The 21247-nt window shown below is 35.9% G+C and overlaps 1 protein-coding gene across 1 annotated transcript in view; it reads right to left on the reverse strand.

The window, feature by feature from the left end:
- The window catches only part of ADGRL3 (adhesion G protein-coupled receptor L3), an 868464-nt gene that overhangs the window by 146772 nt on the left and 700445 nt on the right, over positions 1-21247 (reverse strand). Inside the window, exons 12-13 of the mRNA XM_049709340.1 lie at positions 14364-14549; positions 11376-11414 (exon numbers count right to left, since the gene is read on the reverse strand). Of these exons, the coding sequence (XP_049565297.1) occupies positions 11376-11414; positions 14364-14549 (225 nt within the window). The remainder of the gene's footprint in view (positions 1-11375; positions 11415-14363; positions 14550-21247) is intronic.

Genomic DNA, 21247 nt, shown 5'->3' on the forward strand with positions numbered 1-21247 from the left:
TAAATGGAAAATATATTTTCTGACTTTAAAAAGGACAACCTTGCAGGAAAGTCTGAAAAACTGTCACAGCCTAGAGGAGCCTAAGGAGATATGATGTTTAAATGTAATGTGATATCCTGATAGGATCCTGAAACAGAAAAAGGCATACTTAAAAACTAAGTGAATCTGAACTATGCATTTTAGTTAATAATAATATATCAATATTGGTTCATTAATTATAATGAATGTACCAAAGTAATGTAAGGTAGTAATAGTAAAGGAAACTCTGTGTGTAGGAGGGATATATGGTATTGGAACTCGATACTAACTGACCAATTTTCTGTAAGTCTAAAACTTTTTCAATAAATACTCTGTAGTAGTAAAAAAAAAAAATTAAAAAGTATACGTTGTGGATTAATCTCCAAAATTTATAAGCAGCTCATGCAGCTCAATAACAAAAAAACAAACAACCCAATCCAAAAATGGGCAGAAGACCTAAATAGACATTTCTCCAAAGAAGATATACAGACTGCCAACAAACACATGAAAGAATGCTCAACATCATTAATCATTAGAGAAATGCAAATCAAAACTACAATGAGATATCATCTCACACCAGTCAGAATGGCCATCATCAAAAAATCTAGAAACAATAAATGCTGGAGAGGGTGTGGAGAAAAGAGAACACTCTTGCACTGCTGGTGGGAATGTGAATTGGTACAGCCACTATGGAGAACAGTATGGAGGTTCCTTAAAAAACTACAAATAGAACTACCATATGACCCAGAAATCCCAGTACTGGGCATATACCCCGAGAAAACCATAATTCAAAAAGAGTCATGTACCAAAATGTTCATTGCAGCTCTATTTACAATAGCCCGGAGATGGAATCAACCTAAGTGTCCATCATCAGATGAATGGATAAAGAAGATGTGGCACATATATACAATCGAATATTATTCAGCCATAAAAAGAAAGGAAATTGAGCTATTTGTAATGAGATGGATGGACCTAGAGTCTGTCATACAGAGTGAAGTAAGTCAGAAAGAAAAAGACAAATACCGTATGCTAACACATATATATGGAATTTAAGAAAAAAAAAATGTCATGAAGAACCTAGGGGTAAGATGGGAATGAAGACGCAGACCTACTAGAGAATGGACTTGAGGATATGGGGAGGGGGAAGGGTAAGCTGTGACAAAGTGAGAAAGTGGCATGGACATATATACACTACCAAACATAAAATAGATAGCTAGTGGGAAGCAGCCACATAGCACAGGGAGATCAGCTCAGTGCTTTGTGACCACCTAGAGGGGTGGGATAGGGAGGGTGGGAGGGAGGAAGACGCAAGAGGGAAGAGATATGGGAACATATGTATATGTATAACTGATTCAGTTGTTATAAAGGAGAAACTAACACACCATTGTAAAGTAATTATACTCCAATAAAGATGTAAAAAAAAAAAGTATACGTTGTGAACAGTTGAAAATACATAAGTATATACATTAAAACTGGAAAGTCTATGTATGGAATAACACCCACCTCTCCCAAAAGGAATTTCTTTGACAGTTAGTTGTGGACCCCTCCAGACTTGTAAATATTTACACATACATACAGATAGATGTGATCACCATAATAACGTTACTTGTTTGGTTTTGCTTGCTTGCCTTTTTTTTTTTTTTTTTTTTTTTTACTTGCTACTGTATTATACCCATGTTTCTAAGTCAATACGAGATCTACCTCATTCTTTCTGTGGCTAGAGATTATTCCACTATTTGGTGTAGCATTTTATTCAACTGGTTTCCTACTGATACAGTTAAGTCTTTTTGTTGATATAAACTGTGATACAAGTGTACCTTGTGATTGTCTCTATATGCTTATTCTTCTCAGTGGTGGAATGCTACCACATAATGTGGGTCTACCACAGCTACTCCCTAAGTCCTAGTTGTAGGTAAAGAGAACAGCACTGTTTTGTGATTGTATGACAAAATTTATAAAGGAACATTACAGAAACATGGATGTGAGTAAAAATTGTCTTTCTGGTAGGATATTTAAGAGGCTGATAACAGTAAGGAAGGAGATTTGAATGACTGGGCAGAGAGGCAGGGGAGAGGCAGGGCTGCTTGCACCACACAACTCCAAGGGGGTACCACTGAAATAGGTCACAATGTCAGTGGCGTGCCCCAGAGTTAGCAATGCAGCAGGCTCAGTGGGAAGGAGCCATACCTATTATTCTACTTTTTGAATTTTAAACCATATACCTATATTAGCTATTCAGAAATAATCTGAAATAATCTTTTTTTTCCTTTTAACAAAAATGATTGCTTTCATACTATAACTATAAGAGAACAATCAAAAGAACACTTTAATCTATACTTAGGGCTTAAAAGTAACCATTGGTATTGTCATAACTCTATGGTAGATTATTACATCAAAACTGGATGAATATATCAATATGTACCATTAAATGAGAAAAAGTATTTTTGGTTGCATCTAAGAACACTGTTTGCCCAATAATTCTCTTGTTTTAGATATAGAATCACTGGACATTAACAGATATAGTTATGCCCAGCTGCAAAAGTATACCTTTTAATGGAGCATTTAGCTATGCAAAGCTAAATCCCTTGGGCTATCCCTGAGTAGCCCAAGGGATATGGTCAGAAGTAGGGGAGATGGTCAAATATAGTTGGGTGAGACATTTGGAAAGTTCTAACAGAGATGAATATTTTAGTTACCTGTCCTTATGCTTCTTTCTATGTAAAAATTAGCATGGATGCTAAGTAACCATCTTGTCATTTTGAGGATGGAAACCCATGTGCTAAAGACAATAGAGCAGAAAAGCAGATGAAGCCTTGGTCTCTGATACGGAGTTTTCACGCTAATCCTGAACCGTTTCGGCTGCATTTCCTTTTCACTTAATGAAAATAAAACCCTAGTTTAAGTTGTCATAGTTAAGTTTCTGTTACTACTGGCTGATAAGGGAAAATATCAGAATTATAACTCTGTTGGGAGCAGTATTAAAAAATCATTTGTTTGGTTCCAAGCCATCAAGGAACTACTCTACTGCAAATGACACCTTAAAACTTCCATTGCTTTCCTGACCTGTACCAGAAAGTAGGACCTTAAATCTGTAATTCTATTTTAAATGTATTTTTTTCCTTCTGGTTAGGTACATGATTATAATGCTGTTAAAGAAATAGCAAAGTAGGGCTTCCCTGGTGGCACAGTGGTTGAGAGTCCGCCTGCCGATGCAGGGGACACGGGTTCGTGCCCCGGTCCGGGAGGATCCCACATGCCGCGGAGCGGCTAGGCTCATGAGCCATGGCCGCTGAGCCTGCGCGTCCGGAGCCTGTGCTCTGCAACGGGAGAGGCCAAAACAGTGAGAGGCCGGCGTACCACAAAAAAAAAAAAAAAAAAAAAAAGAAATAGCAAAGTAAATTGATGTCCATTCTCTTGTGTTTGCGTAGAAAGTATATCTATTTATATTCTATGTATTTAAAACTTTTCTGAAAGTAAACTCATGCTCGGAAAGCCAAGATGCGTTAGAATGGACTTTAAATAAACAATTTTACAATTAAGTAGTTATCTAGGCTTTGATCAAGAAGTTATAAGACAGAAGAAAATAAAATTTGGTGAAAAGTGAGAAAATACTTTTGTTTTAAGTGAAAACATTTTATTTAAAAACAAAAGGGCTTTTTTTTTTTCTCACCCTTATTAGAATTACTTCCTGAAGCATTTACAAGCCACGTATATACAAACAGCAGCTGGAACATTTTGTTTACTTATAGGAAATGTGCAAACTGGAAGAGTCAGAAATGACTTTGTAAAGTGGCCATCTCTGCCTGACCTGACACATTAGCCATGGGAATTTTGAGAGATTCCCAAAATGATGTTCTTTGCACGTCAAAGCAGGAACTCCCTCATCAACATCTGTCATTATCCTTTAGAGGTTTTCAAATTATTAGATTTATGAACTGACCTACCTATGCTCTTAAATAATAACCTGAATAATTTACACTGCTTACATTACATATGGTTTTACTATCTTTTGATTCAACAATTGCTTTACAACAGTATTTAGTGACTGCAACTTATAGAAAAGAATTCTTATATCTTCTTTATCTAAAGAAAACTACTCTGCTTTGTAGATGGAAGTTACTTTCTTTGATCTCAAAGTCTTTTAGAAATAGGTTCAGGGCACCAGAAACATGCAGGGTGCAGATTTATATCTTTTCTCTTACTGACTCAAATCAAGTGCAGATTTATCAAGCTGTGAAATATATTAAGTTCACAAGGTTTTAACAAAGGGTTACCAAACCTGAAGAACCTGGTGTGATTCAAACTACTTTCAGATGTCCTTTTAATTATATTAAATGAAAGTTTGGGTTGGCTTTGATGCTTATGGGCAAACATCGAAATCTCCTGAAAGAGCTGCTAAAAGTACTCCCCGTTGCTTCAGTTAATGTACTACATTGTATGCACACCACTAGCCAATTTATTCTAGCCACTTTAACAAGGATATCCAGCCTGACAGGCCACACAGAATAGTATCACAAGTCAAGCAAAGCACAAATCATTAGAGGACTCAGAAAGTCGTTTGACATGCACCATGGAGCTCTTTGTCACACAGCCAATTAAGTGACCAAACAAGAAACTTGAAAATACTCATTAATTTCTTCCTAGCAGTATAAATGGAGGTTAGAATCTTTCTTGTCTCATGCACCAAAGGCACACAAGTAAAACTGGCATAATTCAATCTGCACTTTGTCGAAGGTGCAAGTAGCAACTTTGGTTCACAGAAAGTCTGCATTACAGACAAAAAAATGAAAGCAATAGGTAAAAATGTTTATGCAGTACATATAATAATATAGATATCTGGGCTTTGGAATTTTAAAATTCATCAAAAGTTGACGTTACTTTTATCATTGAAAAGCTGTATCAGCATTTTCTTACTTCTTTTTTTTTTTTTTGCGTTACGCAGGCCTTTCCCTTTGCGGAGCACAGGCTCCGGATGCACAGGCTCAGCGGCCATGGCGCACGGGCCCAGCCGCTCCGCAGCATGTGGGATTCTCCCGGACCGGAGCACGAACCCGCGTCCCCTGCATCGGCAGGCAGACTCTCAACCACTGCGCCACCAGGGGAACCCCTGTATCAGCGTTTCTGAGCAGATTCAGCAGCACTTGACATCATTTCCTTCTCCATGAAACAAGAACTTGAGTTGACTCCCCGATGCCATACTCTCCAGGTCCTACTCCTTCTTTAAGGCTGGTCATTAGTCTCTACGGCTAGTTCCTCTTCCTCTCCCTGACCTCATCATATGACAGTGTCCTGGGGCTCAGCTCTAGATTCTCTTCTCTTTCTACACTCATTTCCTTGATGAATTCATCTAGTACATTGGCTGAAAATGCCACTCTAAGTGAAACATTACTAAATGATTATGTCTAGCTTGACCTCTCAGGTAAATTTCAAGCTCGTATATCTAACTGTATATTTACCATCAATATTGCATACCTAATAAGAATCTCCAACTTAACATGCCCCTGAGTGAAGTTCTTTTCGTGCTCCTCCCAAATTGGTCACAGATTGACTATCTCAATAAATGGTGACTGCATCCTTCCAGTTGCTCAGTCAAAACACTTTGTGTCATCCCAACTCCCCTCTATCTCTGACACTTCACATACAACCCCTTAGCGAATCCCGTTTGTTCCACTTAAAAAAATTCCCAAAGCTGAAGAATTATCTCAGCATCCCACACTCATATCCTGTTGTTATTGCCCAAATGGTCACCCTGTTCCAGCCCTTACTTTTCCTGCTAGAATGTATTCTCCAGTTTTTTTTTTTTGTTTTTTTTTTTGCGATATGCGGGCCTCTCACTATTGTGGCCTCTCCTGTTGTGGAGCACAGGCTCCGGACGCTCAGGCTCAGCGGCCATGGCTCACGGGCCTAGCCACTCCACGGCATGTGGGATCTTCCCGGACCGGGGCACGAACCCGCGTCCCCTGCATCGGCAGGTGGACTCTCACCCACTGCGCCACCAGGGAAGCCCTATTCTCCACTTTTAAAACACATCACATCATGTCATCCTTCCGCTCATAAATCTGCAGTGGTTTCCTGTGTGTCTATGAGTAAAAGTTGAAGTCCTTACGATGGTCTATCAGATCTGGGCCCTCGTTGCCCCACAGATTAATGTCCTGTTACCCTCTTCTCTTTCACTCTCCTCCAGTTGCATTCGCTTCCTGGACAACACGGGCATATTTCCACCTCAGAAACTTTGTTTTCTCTGCTGGAATGCTTTTTCCTGCATATCTTCACAGTTCACTCCTTCAGAGCTTTTCTGAAATGTCACCTCAGTGATGCGTTTCTTGCTCTATTTTTCTCCGTAACATTTATCATCATCTCACATACCATATATTTCACATACTTAGCATACTGTTTATATTCTGCTACTGGACGTTTCACCCTAGGAGAGAGAGCAGGGATTTTGGCCTGTTATGGGCACTGCTATATTCCCAGTACTGATAAAATTACTGGGCACATGTGCTGAACTAGTAATTCTTGAATGTTTTTGTCGTTAACTACTATGTGATGTTTTTTACATAGTTTTGAATATAGAGATTGCTTTCACACTGATGGTACCTAGGATACAGATTTCTAGTGGATAATGAAGGTGAAACAAACAAAATAAATAAATAAAATAAACAAAAAAAGCAAACTATAATTCCAAACTGAAATAAAAAGAGACCTTATTACAAATACTTGGTAAGATTTAAAGAACACATAGACTATCTGCCTTTGAAAAAAAAGGAAAGAAAAATTTAAGGAAGGATGAGGAAGGATGGGAAGAGGGAGGAAACCAGGTATGCATGTATATGTGTCTTTTAAAAAAAATTTGCATCTATTTACCAATTTTTTCTGATCAGTTCTCAGCCCAACTATGCAAATAATAGTAGGTTCCAAAGAATGACTCAAAAGATTCACATCAAATACTGTATGTACTTATATTTCCCATTAAGCAAGATCGACTGCAGACTCTAGGGAGTCCATGCCACCTCTGAGATTTGGAGGACAAAAGAAACTGCTGATAAATATCAAAACATATTTCTTAGCTAGGAAAATGTCCTGCTTTTAAAGCAGTAAAAAATGAACGCTAGTAATTTTTAATAGTTCCTGCTAAAGAGAAGAACAATGTTAACAAACATTACTATTTAAAAGATGGGAACTTGGGATTGAAAAATGAGAAAAAAATATAAATATAAGTTCTGGTTACATTTATAGAACATGAAGGCAGTTGTTCTTAAGCTATTTGAGGTCACATTCTACTCTCAGATTCTCATGAAAACACAGACCTCTCTTTGGAGCCATATAATTTTTTTATTCGTTCATGGATCACCCTCCTAAAACTTCCCCTGCCCCCATTCCACCACTAGAGTTAAGAACTTATGCAATTCGCATGTACTCGGATGGTTATAATCAAAAAGAGAAAATAACAGTGCTGCCGTAGATGTGGAAAAACTGGAACCCTCACGTATTGCTGGTGGAAATGTAAAATGGTGTGGTCACTTTGGAAAACAGTTTGACTGTTCCTCCTTTAACATAGAGTTAGAATATTTTCTACTTGCTTTTTTCTTCTCTCAATATGATAATTTTTAAATCACAGTCTCCTCTGAAAACCAAATAACCTCAAAGTAAATTATGTTTGTATTTGACCTGGCTATAGGAGTACAAAATAATCACCACACAGCCATTTGAGCTCAATCTCAAAAAAAGGAGAAATTTAGAAAAAATTGTTATACTTTAAACCATTCCTGAAATACAGTACCATAAATCAATAAATATAAACCAAATAATATATCTTGACTTCTAACACCAAATAATGTCAGTTTTGCAATCACATTATTTTGGCTAATGAGAGCATGAGTTTCTGAATCAGGAAGACCTAACTTTGAATTCAGGAGCCCCTCAATTATTACTGTGTAATTTTGTGAAAGTCATTTAATGCTTCCTGTGCCACATTTTCTCTAAGTTAAGAATAGCAATAACTTATATCATAGGGTTGTTTTGAATATTAAGTAAGAATTTATGCAGAATGCTTTGCACAATTATGGCCACAGTGCCTAATGAACATATTTATTCTTCATAATAAATCACTGTTATTCCTTTTTTTTTCTTGCGGTACGCGGGCCTCTCACCGTTGTGGCCTCTCCCGTTGAGAAGCACAGGCTCTGGACGCGCAGGCCCAGCAGCCATGGCTCACGGGCCTAGCCCCTCTGCGCGGCATGTGGGATCTTCCTGGACTGGGGCACGAACACGTGTCCCCTGCATCGGCAGGCGGACTCTCAACCACTGCGCCACCAGGGAAGCCCTATTCTTAATCATGGTGTTGAAGAAGCACTGGATGCACATCAGGACAGCAGCATTAGTGCCATTGGTGCTAGTTGTGTGACCTTGGTCCAGTCATTTCATCTCTCCAGATCTCAACTCACTCATCTTCATCTCTAAGGTCCCTCCTGGTAATATTATATCATGGTAGCTACTTAATATGCATATGTAACACAAACCTTTGTTTGTTATCTCTGGCATAAAACTTAAAACCCTCTCCTAAATGAAGGTATGTATTATGCCCGCAATACGGTAATGCTATTTTTACTATGACATGTCAATATCTATCTTTTGATAGTCAACAAGGATTTTAATGTAATCTAAAATTACAACTAAATAAAGAAAAATAAAATATATTTGACCCAATTTTTTGTTTTTGTTAAAATCCTTGAGACAAAAGAATAATGGGTTTTAGGAGATTCACATATTATTTAAAAAATCAGAGCAACTATCTTTTAATTGTTCACCTATAGATGAATTATCATAGCTGACGGCTGACAGTCCAGATTTCACTTTTTTTTTTTTTGTGGAATAAAAAGTGGGAAGCAAGAAATAAAAAGTAGATCTAGATAATTCGTAAAATAGACACTGTATTTCTTAAAATTAAAAGCTAAATGTGTTTAGATGGTCAAAATCAAACCTAGGAGAAGCACTGCTTGTGCCCATGGAAAGGAAATTTTTTTTTTTTTTAAGAATCTTGTGATAACTAAATAATTATCTTTTTTCAAATTTAATGCATAAAACATTTCAAATGTATTTCATACCTATTTCATAGGTAGCTCAGAATGTGCTCTGAACATAGAAATAATAGGGAACATAAGCCTTTAAAATTCAAATAGACTAAAGTTTAAGGTATTATTCACTCTAGAATTTCATAGAATAATGACCTACGATAAAAGGAATAGAAATAATGCTGTGTTATAGTGAGCACAGCATTTCTGCTTCACCAATATTCTGTTTGTATTTGGTCTTATCAGATGTTTAGTCAATAGCTGAAACATTTATTCATAGCCAGTCAATTACAACACCAGGAAATCAGCTACTGAATAAACTGTGCTATTAATTTTCCATCAGAGATTCATGTTTGAATGACCATGCATTTCATAGATTTAAATACTGAAAGGCTAATTATCTCCAAGGCCCCATTAAAGGGATAGCATAGATTACAATAAAAAACAATCTTAATATTGCTCAAAAATGATCCTCAGGGGCGTCCCTGGTGGCGCAGTGGTTGAGAGTCCGCCTGCCGATGCAGGGAACACGGGTTCGTGACCCGGTCCGGGAAGATCCCACATGCCGCGGAGTGGCTGGTCCCCTGAGCCATGGCCGCTGAGCCTGCGGGTCCGGAGCCTGAGCTCCGCAACGGGAAAGGCCACAACAGTGAGAGGCCCACGTACCGCAAAAAAAAAAAAAAAAAGATCCTCAGCTTTCAATGCTGAAGAGTACTTCATTTCTCTGTCTATGGCACACACTAAGCAATATATATACATAACCCCCCCCCCAGCAATTTCTTTCCCAAAACCTTAGAAAAATAAACCTGAACAGCTTCTTAAATACAAAGATTCATTAATTTATAAAGTTAAATGCAGATTAAAACCTTTTCTTCCTAATCTCTGTTCAATGTTCAAATCATTATTTTTTTCCTTTTAAATGACTGTCTCACAAAATGCCGTTATCGTGAATAAACTGATACTGTGTATTTTCTGGACTACTAATCTGAGAACCAGTGATTTGGGTCTTGAAGGTATCTCTCTTCATAAATGTAGTTGGCCTTCCCCTTAAAAATGCTATGATATATACACATAGGGAATAAAGTTGACAGTCACACAGTTTCATATTTTTTCTTCCTTCTGATAAAGTTACTTTGTATTTTGGGACCCACAAAATGGGGGCCACCCCAGTGGCCTGGTCCACATCACAAATCTAAATCTGTACTTATGGGAAATGACTGTCAAGGAAACCTCACATACACTGATCACAATCCTCCAACTCAGAGTTAGCTAGCTCACCTTACCCTAGAAAACAGGACCTGCTAGCCTTATAAGGAAATCCCCAACCTCCTTGCCAATCGCGCCCTGTTTAGAGTTGTCTCTATAAAACTCACTCTTGTCCAACATCCCTCAGGGAGAGTGCACCACTGATGGTGAGGCACTTACTGCCTCAACCCATGGATTGTTTTCCCTTGAATATAGCACATCAAAGTCATTACTAAATAGCTATGTCATTTGAATTTGTCATTTGACCTTGTCTGCCTTTGTTCCTACCTCCTCCCTCCCCTCCCCTCTCCTCTCCTCCCCCCCTCCTCCCCTCCCCTCCCCTCCCCTCCCCTCCCCTTCTCTCCTCTCCTCTCCTATTCTCCCCTCCCCTCCCTTCTTTCCCTTATTCTAAAAATAACTATGAAGCTTGCTTCTGGGATTCTTTTTCACAAAGAACTCATAAACAGTAGAAATGTTTTTTATCTTGCTTAGAAACAAATTACAACATGTTAACTGGAGGAAAAATTACACTTACATTCAGATTCATGTGTTTATAATAAGTGGAAGAGTAAGATCGTCACAGCTTGTCTTGATTAATTTGGCACAGAAGCATGATATTCCAAGTATCCTGGAATTGTTGTCTTATTTGATTGAGTGTCATTTCTGGATGACTTGCTACTCAAATATTAGCTAGACCAACATAGGAATGAAATGTTTTCATACCCACCTCTCTGAAGAAATTAGAGATTTATTATATATTACACCCAACTCACCTTTCAGTGATGATCAAAATTCTCACACCCAAAGTTGCACCTCTATGCTAGTCTGTGCTCCTCTTATATGATAGAGCACTGGCACTGTCAAATTTCTTTTTAGCACATACGCTTTCATATAACTTTCCATTCCCACCCTCCATGCCCTCCCTGAAATTCTTCTAGCTCAACAGGATACATTATCATCTTTCTATCGGATGCCCATACATGCTATCACCAACAGAGACAATTCAACAACTTAACACATTTATAAAAACGCAGAAAGTACCTGGACATAGGCTCTGCAAGAGCGCTCTCTTTTCTGAAGCTGAATCCATTAAGACAGCAGATTAAACACAGAATAGAAAAAACAAGTTAGTGACAGAAGAAAACAAGAAAAATAAAAGAACACATCTACACAAACACCTTATTTTGTTGTGCACTACTTTCAAGAAGAGAATGAAAGCTAAGCAGCAGCAAAATGTCAGCAACAGTTTGAAAAATAGTAACTAACAGCTTTTCAGAACCCAAGTGATAACTGGATGGTATAAAGCTGTTAATGATGGAAAGAAATCTTAGACTAAATTTAGTAGAAATTAGTAAGAATCAATATACTTCATTCATTTGACATGATTCATTTGACATGACGTTAGTTATTAATTCATGGGCCACAAATGAAGATCTATGAAGTTAAGTAAATTATGTCAAAAATTTGGAACCCATTTTTTAAAGATAGTAAATTGTCTGTGGTTTACAGATTTTTAGGTGGTTTATGTGTCCCACAAACCATTTGTTCATACATACAAAAAGTTCTATTTATTGAGAAAATAGAAGTGCCCATTCATTTGACTATTTGATTCTAAGGGACAAATACCAAGAGATAAGTAACTTCTGATTAAAAGAATGCAATCGATATTGTGATTTATCTTGTTTTTATTTCTTGAAGAATTCCTTTTGATGGTTTTGACGAAAAATTTTATACATTTTAGAAACTTCTGTGGGATAAGAAGCCTGTTTCTGTGTGTTTCTTTGTTTGCATACAGAATGATGTTTTTCTGGGCAAAGGTTAACAGCAACTCATACTCAGTCCCAAACATTTTTTCCTGGTGATAAAATGAATAATTAATACATATATTTGCTCTGTTTAAATAAATGACTACAAATTTTATAAATTAGATTGTAGTTTTCCTCCTTTTCCCTATTATTTTCCTTCAGGAGCCTCGATTGTTCAAGGAGAAAATTACCCAGTTTTAAGAAGCAGTTACTCTGATGCCTTTTGTGTGGCTAATACTCTCCCACTTTAATTCATGCATTCTTCAATAAGCATAGAGCAGTTACTCCTCTAAAGAATTAAGTGAGGAATGAGTGCAAGTAAATTGTCAGCACTGTCATTTGGATCACTGACTCTCATTTTGGTTTAGCAGGTCTCTAAACCCTCCAGAATTTCAATGTGGAGCACAATTGATTTGTACCAAGTTGACTTTGCAAATCTGATGGGTTAAAACTGCTTCAGGGAACAGTGGGAACCACAGGAAATGAGAGCAAGCCAGGAAGCATGTGAATAACCTCTGCCCTCCCATCTTCTTACCCCATCATGCAAATTAACATATAACAAACCACGTTATATAAACAGCTGAAAAGAGCCAAATAAGAAACAAAAGAGAGCATTAAAAAGCTTCACAAATGAAAATTTGTCCATTATGCAGTTATTTGATATTCAGACTAGGCAAGCTTATTAGCTGTAGCTAGTTAGAATGTGACATTAATTGCCAGGTTTACCCGATATTGTCAGACATCGACACCATTTTTAAATAAAGATACAAAGTATTGCTATAACAAGTAATGGTATGGATACGTAACATTAATAGAAATTACTATATCCAGTACATTATGATAACAATAGCTGGCAGCAATATTCATTAATAGCCTCCAGTCAGCCTGGGTAACGACACATTAAAATCACAGCATGCCCAGACTACATAGGCAGCTGTGGATTATATTCTGCCAGCGGCTTGGTTGAGATTCTATCAGGAATATGAATGACAAAAATAACTCCTTTTTGCTCAGCATGAAAAAAACTTTAGTAATAATTTATATCTAATTGATAAAACTGAATCTATTTTCTGAGGATGAAATTGCAGGAAAAACTGACAGATAAAATATCTAGCTTTTTAATGTCAAACCATTATTATTTTAAAAAGTTTCTTCCATCTCATGAGTGAGACTCCTAGTCTAATACGACAGAAAAGAAATAAACATAATAAAGACCAGTCTGCAAAGTTATTTTTTCATTCTAAAGGGGAATGTTCATTTAGTGAATTTCATACAGGACATTAGAGGGTCACTGCCAAATTCTTGCTTTTTTAAGTAATAAGATTATCACTGATATTTGAGACCTTAAAATCAAGTTTCAATAACCGATTATCTTTACTACAAAAATGCCATTCAGGGAATACATGTTATCTGATGGCAGCATTCTAGTATCTTTTCACCATGTGATATTTTGTTACATAAATAAATGATATTCTTTATAAATATATTAAATGTATTTTACATACTTATGTAAATAAAATGCTTATATGTGTATAGATTATATATAAAATGCTTATATATGAGTATATAATGTATATAAATATATAGTAGATTTATAAGTATAAATTAAAATACATAAAATTCCTTAAAATTTAAAAAATAAATTATTTTTATTAGTTACAATTCAAAGTTGCTGAAACACATTTAAATCTTTTAAGTTATAATGGTAATGATACAAAATCAGTAATTTAAAAATCAAAAGGAAATAAAAATTAAAACAAATACTTGCCCTATGAGTTTTTTAATGTAATATTAATTAGGTTAAATTATTTTTAAAAAATCTATAATGTATTACTAATATCCTTTTTCATTGTTATTTTCTAAATTTCTGCTTGTTGATTAGACATTTGTTTTACTGTTAATTATATTAATATAAAGGTTTGAAAGGGAAAAAAAAAACCAAAAGAAATGGCATTTATCTATAGTAACCCTGTCCGAATTTAGCATACAAAAGAGTACTATGGAAAATAGAATTGTAAATTCAAAATACATATAGAGAGATCTCATTTATTGTTCCTTAGATTGAAAGTCAAATAAGGTCATTATTATACTGCAGTAATGAAGTGAATTGAATATAGCTAGCAATTCTCTTTAGAATGATCTGATTTTATGGAAAGAAAGAAATTAATCAGGGAAGTCTCACTGATTTTACAACTTTAAAGATACATGTAACAAAGGTCCTTACCTTGTTCAAACTTCGTGCAGCACTATCTTTTCCACCTGGGGTCAAGTTCCGGAGCTGTACATCTAGGAGGCCTACCAGCTGATCCATGGCCCGGACTGAATAAGTGATATCTCCAGCATTCAAATGATTTCTTGTCTGTTCAGCCAGTTCTCTAGCAATGTTGGCAGCTGTCTCTCCAGATTTCAACTACAATTTTGAAAACAGAACAAAAAGGAAAGAGATCTTAAATAAGTAATTTTATTGGTTTCTTTGGACAATTGTTTTTGCATATGTTTTAATCATTGAGGCAAGAAAGTTATTAAACCCCACCTTTACTTGGTATACATTCCTTAAGTTTTCCTGCTAATCCATTATTTTCTTCAATACCTAACTTGAAATTCATGCCTTTAGGAAGCTCCTCTTGAGGAATTTAACTTCTAGAAATTGTTCTTAGTTTACCCATCTGGGTGGTTAAGTCTAAGGTTTGCCCTATGACTTTTCTCTATGCGTTTCTAAATTGGATGCTGACAGAGGCCAGTACAAATTTTCCATTATGCCTAGTTTAGCACTTAGTTCACAACGAATACTCACTGGCTGCTAAACTCTGTGAAAATTTAATTCCAAATAAAATCCCTGCTTTTCAAAGTGCTGTTCATCTTCTTACTAAGTAAGAGATTTTGTTCCCAATGTATTAGGTAGCAAACTATTGCTTAGTTTCTAGCACTTTCCTTTTCTGAAAGTACGTGCTGCTTTTTCAAGTATATTCTACAAGAATTTTTCAAATTGTCAACAATCCAAAGATGTTAAAAGAGATAGACTAATACCCTATGATTACTTGAGCAAATTTGATAGCTCTGGGTAATAAGACAGGAATATATATTAGCTTATAAGGAAGGCCTGGGGAACTTAAAAAAAAAGTAAGTGTAATTTCCCAATTTATCATGTCCTTTATCATTTTTAAACTAATAGACTAAGATTATAAAATATTTACACAATACAGATATAGGTATGCAATGCAAAATCATGAATGTCTCTTCTTTTGCCTCTATATATTCTCACTTCCCAGAGATTGTTAATGGTTTGGCATGGATCTTTCCTGACTTTAGCCTGCTCTATTACTTCTTAAATATATAATAGTGTCATTATTTAGAAAATTTTCTTTTCTTCTCTTTTTCTATTTTTAACACAGTCTAATACAGAACTTAGGATCCTGAACAGAAAGGTCCTCTCTTTGTAAGGCTATCTTCCTAATGGATATCCAGAAAGCTATAAGGGGCACAACAAAAACTCTTAGTCAAATAGGTTATCACTATCTATTCGGGGATGCTTAATAAATGTTTGTAGCAGTATTGAGTGTTAAAGAAACATGAATAAATTGGAGAAATTGGAATAACTAAATTGTTAACGATCACATTCTCAAGTATATAGAAAAATCCTAATTCAAAAACATAAAAATAGTTTAATAACAAAGTGTTGGCAAAGATTTGTAAAAATGTATATGACCATTATAAACTACTACTGAATGTGTATATTTGCATACTTCCTATGTAGAGTAAATTAATAGTGTCTATTAAACTCTGAAATGTGAAGACTGTATAAGACAGAGATTTCTCTTATCACTATCAACCATAAAAAAATAATCCCACTGTTACGAAAGAGATATGTTCAAAGATGTTCATTCTAGCTTGCTTATAATAGAAAACAAAATGGGCTATGACTGTGGAAAACTGCTTATGTATATAAATACTATGGAATATTAATCAACAGTTTAAAAGTATGAAGGAGAACAATATTGTTAACGTTAATCTTCAACATGTAATATTGAGTTAAAATAAATGCAAGTATAAAAATTATTTATATGCTAATATATATAGGCATGTTATTTGTGAAATAACACAACTTGAGTAGCATATAAACATGTTACCTATGAAAAATAAATATTATATGTAAATATTTTACATTTATATATATATGTGTATATGTTTAAACACATAGAACAAAATCTGAAAGATGGAAATCAAAAAACAAATCCTTTTCTGCAATGTTTAAATTTTACAAGAAGAATATTAATGTATTACAAGAAGAATATGTTAAAGTATTATTATATAGTTAATTGGTACTTTTTAGAAACGCTTAAAATAAAAAAAACACTTGCACTAAATTTTTGAATTTGTAAATTATGGTCAGGACCTGAAAACCTGAGATACTTATAAGACCAAATGGAATAGATTGTAAGGTTCAAGGATAAGTGTGTAACAAAGTCAACGTAGACCCACTGATGGATCATGAAAGTACTTTTAAGTGGTCACAAAGTGACGTAAATGTGATTATAATCCATACATTTAATCATTGCATATAATTTAGGGCTACTTACTGGTAATCTAGTAAATCAATTAATGATTTATAAAATTCGGTATTCGTTAATTAAATTGGTGAAATGCTAGTACTCATGAAGTATTCAAATTCAATATTCCATCAGTAAGTCTGAACACCTGATACAATTGCTTGGCAATGTTGCACAACTCCTGTGCACGTGAGTATCCAGATAGCTGGAATTCCTATAATTTTCCAAAGGGGTATTCTTTTAATCAATGCACCACTCATAGAGTCTTTTTTTTTTTTTATAGAAAGGCAGACTGCCAAATACAGCACTTCATTTGGATATGTCTAGAGTCTTGGAAGCTTGACTACCCTATGTTCTCCTACAAATGGACCTTGAGAGCTTGATTGGAGGTTCTAGCAGGGGAGCGTACCTACTCATATACCCTTGACTGAAGAATGGTCCTCCTCTATTGGGAAAGGTCATCCTCTTCAACCAAGCGAGCAGCTTTGGAAGGGATGCACGTGGAGCGGTGAGGGAGGAAGGGGACACCTGCCTAGCCAGCCAAATCAGCCGAATCAACCCTGGAGATCAATGGGGTGACAGATGCCACATCCACCATCCATAGAGTCTTGCATTTGTTGTAGTTTCCCACCTACGCTATTCTTATAAAAATGAATCTATTTGTGGAATTACTATTGTTTTACTTTGTTAAGCATTATGCACTTGTATAATTGTTTTATTATCATTATTACTGTATTGTTTTCTTCTATGCCTTTATTACCACCATTACCAATACCATTATAATATTTTTTCTATGAGAAAATGTCAAGGCACATGGACCTCTGGAGTCTTTTGATTCACTTAAATGGGCGCTGTTGGAAAAAGGCTGAGATCTACTAGATAATAGGCTTTCTTTCATACATTATCTTCAAAACTAAAGATGCAAGTACTGACTTTCATTACAGCTATCAGGGAACATTATAAAAAACAAAATTACTTATCAAACAGAAAAAAATAGGTATTTTCACATTGTAATTCAATTTCTTTTCTTTTTCTGTGTAGTTGTACAAACATAGTCTTCAATTATTAATTATTATAACATTGGGGTAGGACATGATAAGATGAAAAAGGAGGCCTATGTAACTCCCTAATATAAAAATTTAAACTTTTTCTTTATGAACAGTAATGAAAAAGTTGAAAATGTAAATGACTAATAAGTCAAAATATTACTGCTCTCAACATAAAAGATAATGATGCTGCCGACATATGTGTCAAAGCAGATAGTGTAGTGTTGTAAAACCATGAGTCAAATATGAAAATCTCTAGTGGATTATCTTAAAAATAGTAACTACATTTTAGCACTCAAATGTTTATTTATGAAGAATAAATCTAATTAACCCCACAAAAGAACTCTGGAACTCAATGTTCACCAACAAGGAAGTTGTAAGAAAAAAACTAAAGTACAAATAAGTTATAAAAATGTTTATAATAAAAATGTGATAAGCATGTTTTTAAAGTAAAATAAAAACTAATATAACCAGTTATTCATTATGGTCCTCTCTTCCTCTTAAAATTGAAGAAATCATAGTAAAATTCTTTCATTCATTCGACAATCATTTGGACACTGGTTATTTCTTAAGGAAATAAAGACAAATGTTATATGTGGCTCTTGCGCTCAGGAATCTCACGTTCTACTAGTTGGTATTGCGGGGGAGGGCGCATAAAGGCAGATAATACTAATTCAACAATGCAATCATAATAACAGAATGTATATGAGGTGTTATTGGACTATAGTACAGGGGTAATAAACACCTGGAAATTAGGTGGGAAAGCAACAGAAAGTAACAATAAGTTGAAAGTTAAAAGATAAGTTGAGGGTGACTTGGTAAGATAAAATTCTGGTGGGGACCAGCAGGGAGAGACAGCCAAGAGGATGCTATATAAAAAGCGAAGTCTAAATAATCATGGTTTGGGAAGACAGGGCACTAAAGGCAGAACAGAAAGAAAAAGCACATTTTTCTATCTTCAGAATTCCATTTGGTACCTACATAGCACAAATTGTGTGTCTGTATGTATTAAATATATATATCTAGTTTTTAAAAAATAGAATATCTCTACCTCTACTTATAATTTCAACAATTGTTCCTTCAGTCTAAATGTTCATTTGTTATTTAACCAAAATTTGAATTTCTAATAGTATTATGCTAAAGTCTGGGGATAAAATGGTTCCCAATAACAGGACCTTACGTACTAGAAAGCGAAGGGCTATTAATAAATTAACTGCACAAGAATTTGATTTCAGTTTTTTTTGAGGGCAATACAGAATCCCAGTGCGGTAGAGTAGTTTAAAGGTATTTTAACCTGGTATATGAAGTTAGGGAATAATTTAGGAAATACTTCTCTGAGAAAGAATGTGTAATCTGAGATGAAATAGAAAAGAGGGAATTAGGTTGGGACGAGGGCTGGAGTTTCCGGGCAGAGAGAGCAGCTTTTAGGAGAGGGGGCGGGGGGGGGGGGCAGGGAGTCTTAAGCGTGCCGCACAAAGGGCACTTGTGACTGGGGTTTAGGCAGCTGGAGAGGTAAGCAAGGAGCAGATTGAGTAGTCTCACTTTGGAAGTCATGACGACGATTTTGGAAAATTGTGTTAGGAGTGATGTGAATGGGGCTTCCCTGGTGGCGCAGTGGTTGAGAGTCCGCCTGCCGATGCAGGGGACATGGGTTTGTGCCCCGGTCCGGGAAGATCCCACATGCCGCGGAGCGGCTGGGCTCGTGAGCCATGGCCGCTGAGCCTGCGCGTCCGTCCGGAGCCCGTGCTCCGCAACGGGAGAGGCCACAACAGTGAGAGGCCCGCGTACCGCAAAAAAAAAAAAGTGATGTGAATGTACTGAAGAGTCTAAATAGGAGTGGTCTAATCACTCTTATATTTGAAATCAAACTCAGTAGAATGGATTTAGAGGGTTCGGGAGTCAATGAAAGGAGACCTGCTGTGAGGTCTACTGCCACAGCAGTAGAAGAAGCTGTTGTGGATTAAGGGTAGTAGCAGTGGAGAAAAGTGACAACTGGCCTGATGTGGGAGAGATTTACAAGTACCCTGACAGGCCTATTATCTGATTGGACGTGTGAGGTGAAGGAAAGGGAGGCACCAAGAGTCATCTCCAATTTTCTTGTTGCTCATGGCAGTGGTGGCATCAACTGGACTCTCTCATAGTCACTGTGACCTCAAGGTTCAAGCTCAGTTCAAAGGTTGCCTTCTCAGACCAGGCCTTCACTAACCATATTCTTTCCACGGGCATCCAGAAGCTACTCTTCTTTCTGATTGTCCTATTTATTTCTCTCACCACTGTTATTATTATCTTATTTTCATACAAAAATATACACATATCTTGAATCTGCCTCAAGTCTTCTGTGCAAAGAGGCAGGACTGAAATAGTTATTTCATATATTCTAGCTTAAAGACATCATTACAATGTCTATCTCTAACATTTCTTTTATTCTGCTTAAGTTATTTCTCAGAAGTAAGTACATGCACACTGAGAAATCTTATGAGTTTTGTGAGGATTAGTAAATTAATGCCTGTATTGAAATGGTGGGATTATACCTAGGGCTTCAATAGGGGAGGGGAAACCCTGCAGTTAAAGATAATAATTATGAGAGAGATGGATACTATTTGCATTTCAAATTTTGACACAAGGAAAAACAGTTTGCTTTGAAATAAGCTTTGATATTTTATGGGATTTATTATATCAAACATTAATCAGGTGTCAAAACAATTCATGATGAAGTTACTCATATTGTTTAAGTACAAAGCTACCATTTCTTTGAAAGATCTGCCTATTTTTTCTATAAATCTGAGTCAAGTAGGTATATAAACAATAAAATGCTTCTAGCTTACAACTGAATGTAGGCTAAATGAGCCTGAAGATGTGGAAATTCCACTAACCTCTGATCAAATTAACAAGCAATTTACTTTCATTCCATAGTAGATCTACAGAGGCTAAAAGAATGGAGAAATTAAGATCTGGGTGACAGGATTCAACCAGTCTTCCAGAGCAAATCACCGGCTTATTTTATACTGTAAACAGAAACATCATTTCTAGATCTTCACATCCTTCTTTAGAAAATGCAGGAAGAATCTTACATTATCTCAAAAGCTGTCAGTAGTTTGTGTGCAAACAGACGAAAAGATATTTCAGTTTGCTAGAAATAAGAAGACTATTTCCCAGTAACAATTCAGGCATATCTTTTTCATATAATAGTTGGACCAGGTAATGAAGTAGGAAGCAGACCTTACTTTACATGTAAATAAATACAGAAAGTCTTCACAACTTTAATTTCACAATTTCCAATTGAAAAAAAGACAGGAGGGATTATAAAGTGCAATGAATTCTTTAAAGGTATGCAAAATAGAAAGTATAAACTCCTTTTTGATAACATGAGTCCAAGCTAGAGGTCAAGCTGAAGCCAGAGACTATGATTTCAGCAAACAGTCATTAAGAAATGTGAGAAAACAGGATATTTTACCACATATGTTAGAGAAGGTAGAGCTCTAAACTAATTTGTTGGCTTCCAGTATGACCAGAAA

This window comes from Orcinus orca, chromosome 4 (genome assembly GCF_937001465.1).
Source record: "Orcinus orca chromosome 4, mOrcOrc1.1, whole genome shotgun sequence".
NCBI classification, from domain to species: domain Eukaryota; kingdom Metazoa; phylum Chordata; class Mammalia; order Artiodactyla; family Delphinidae; genus Orcinus; species Orcinus orca.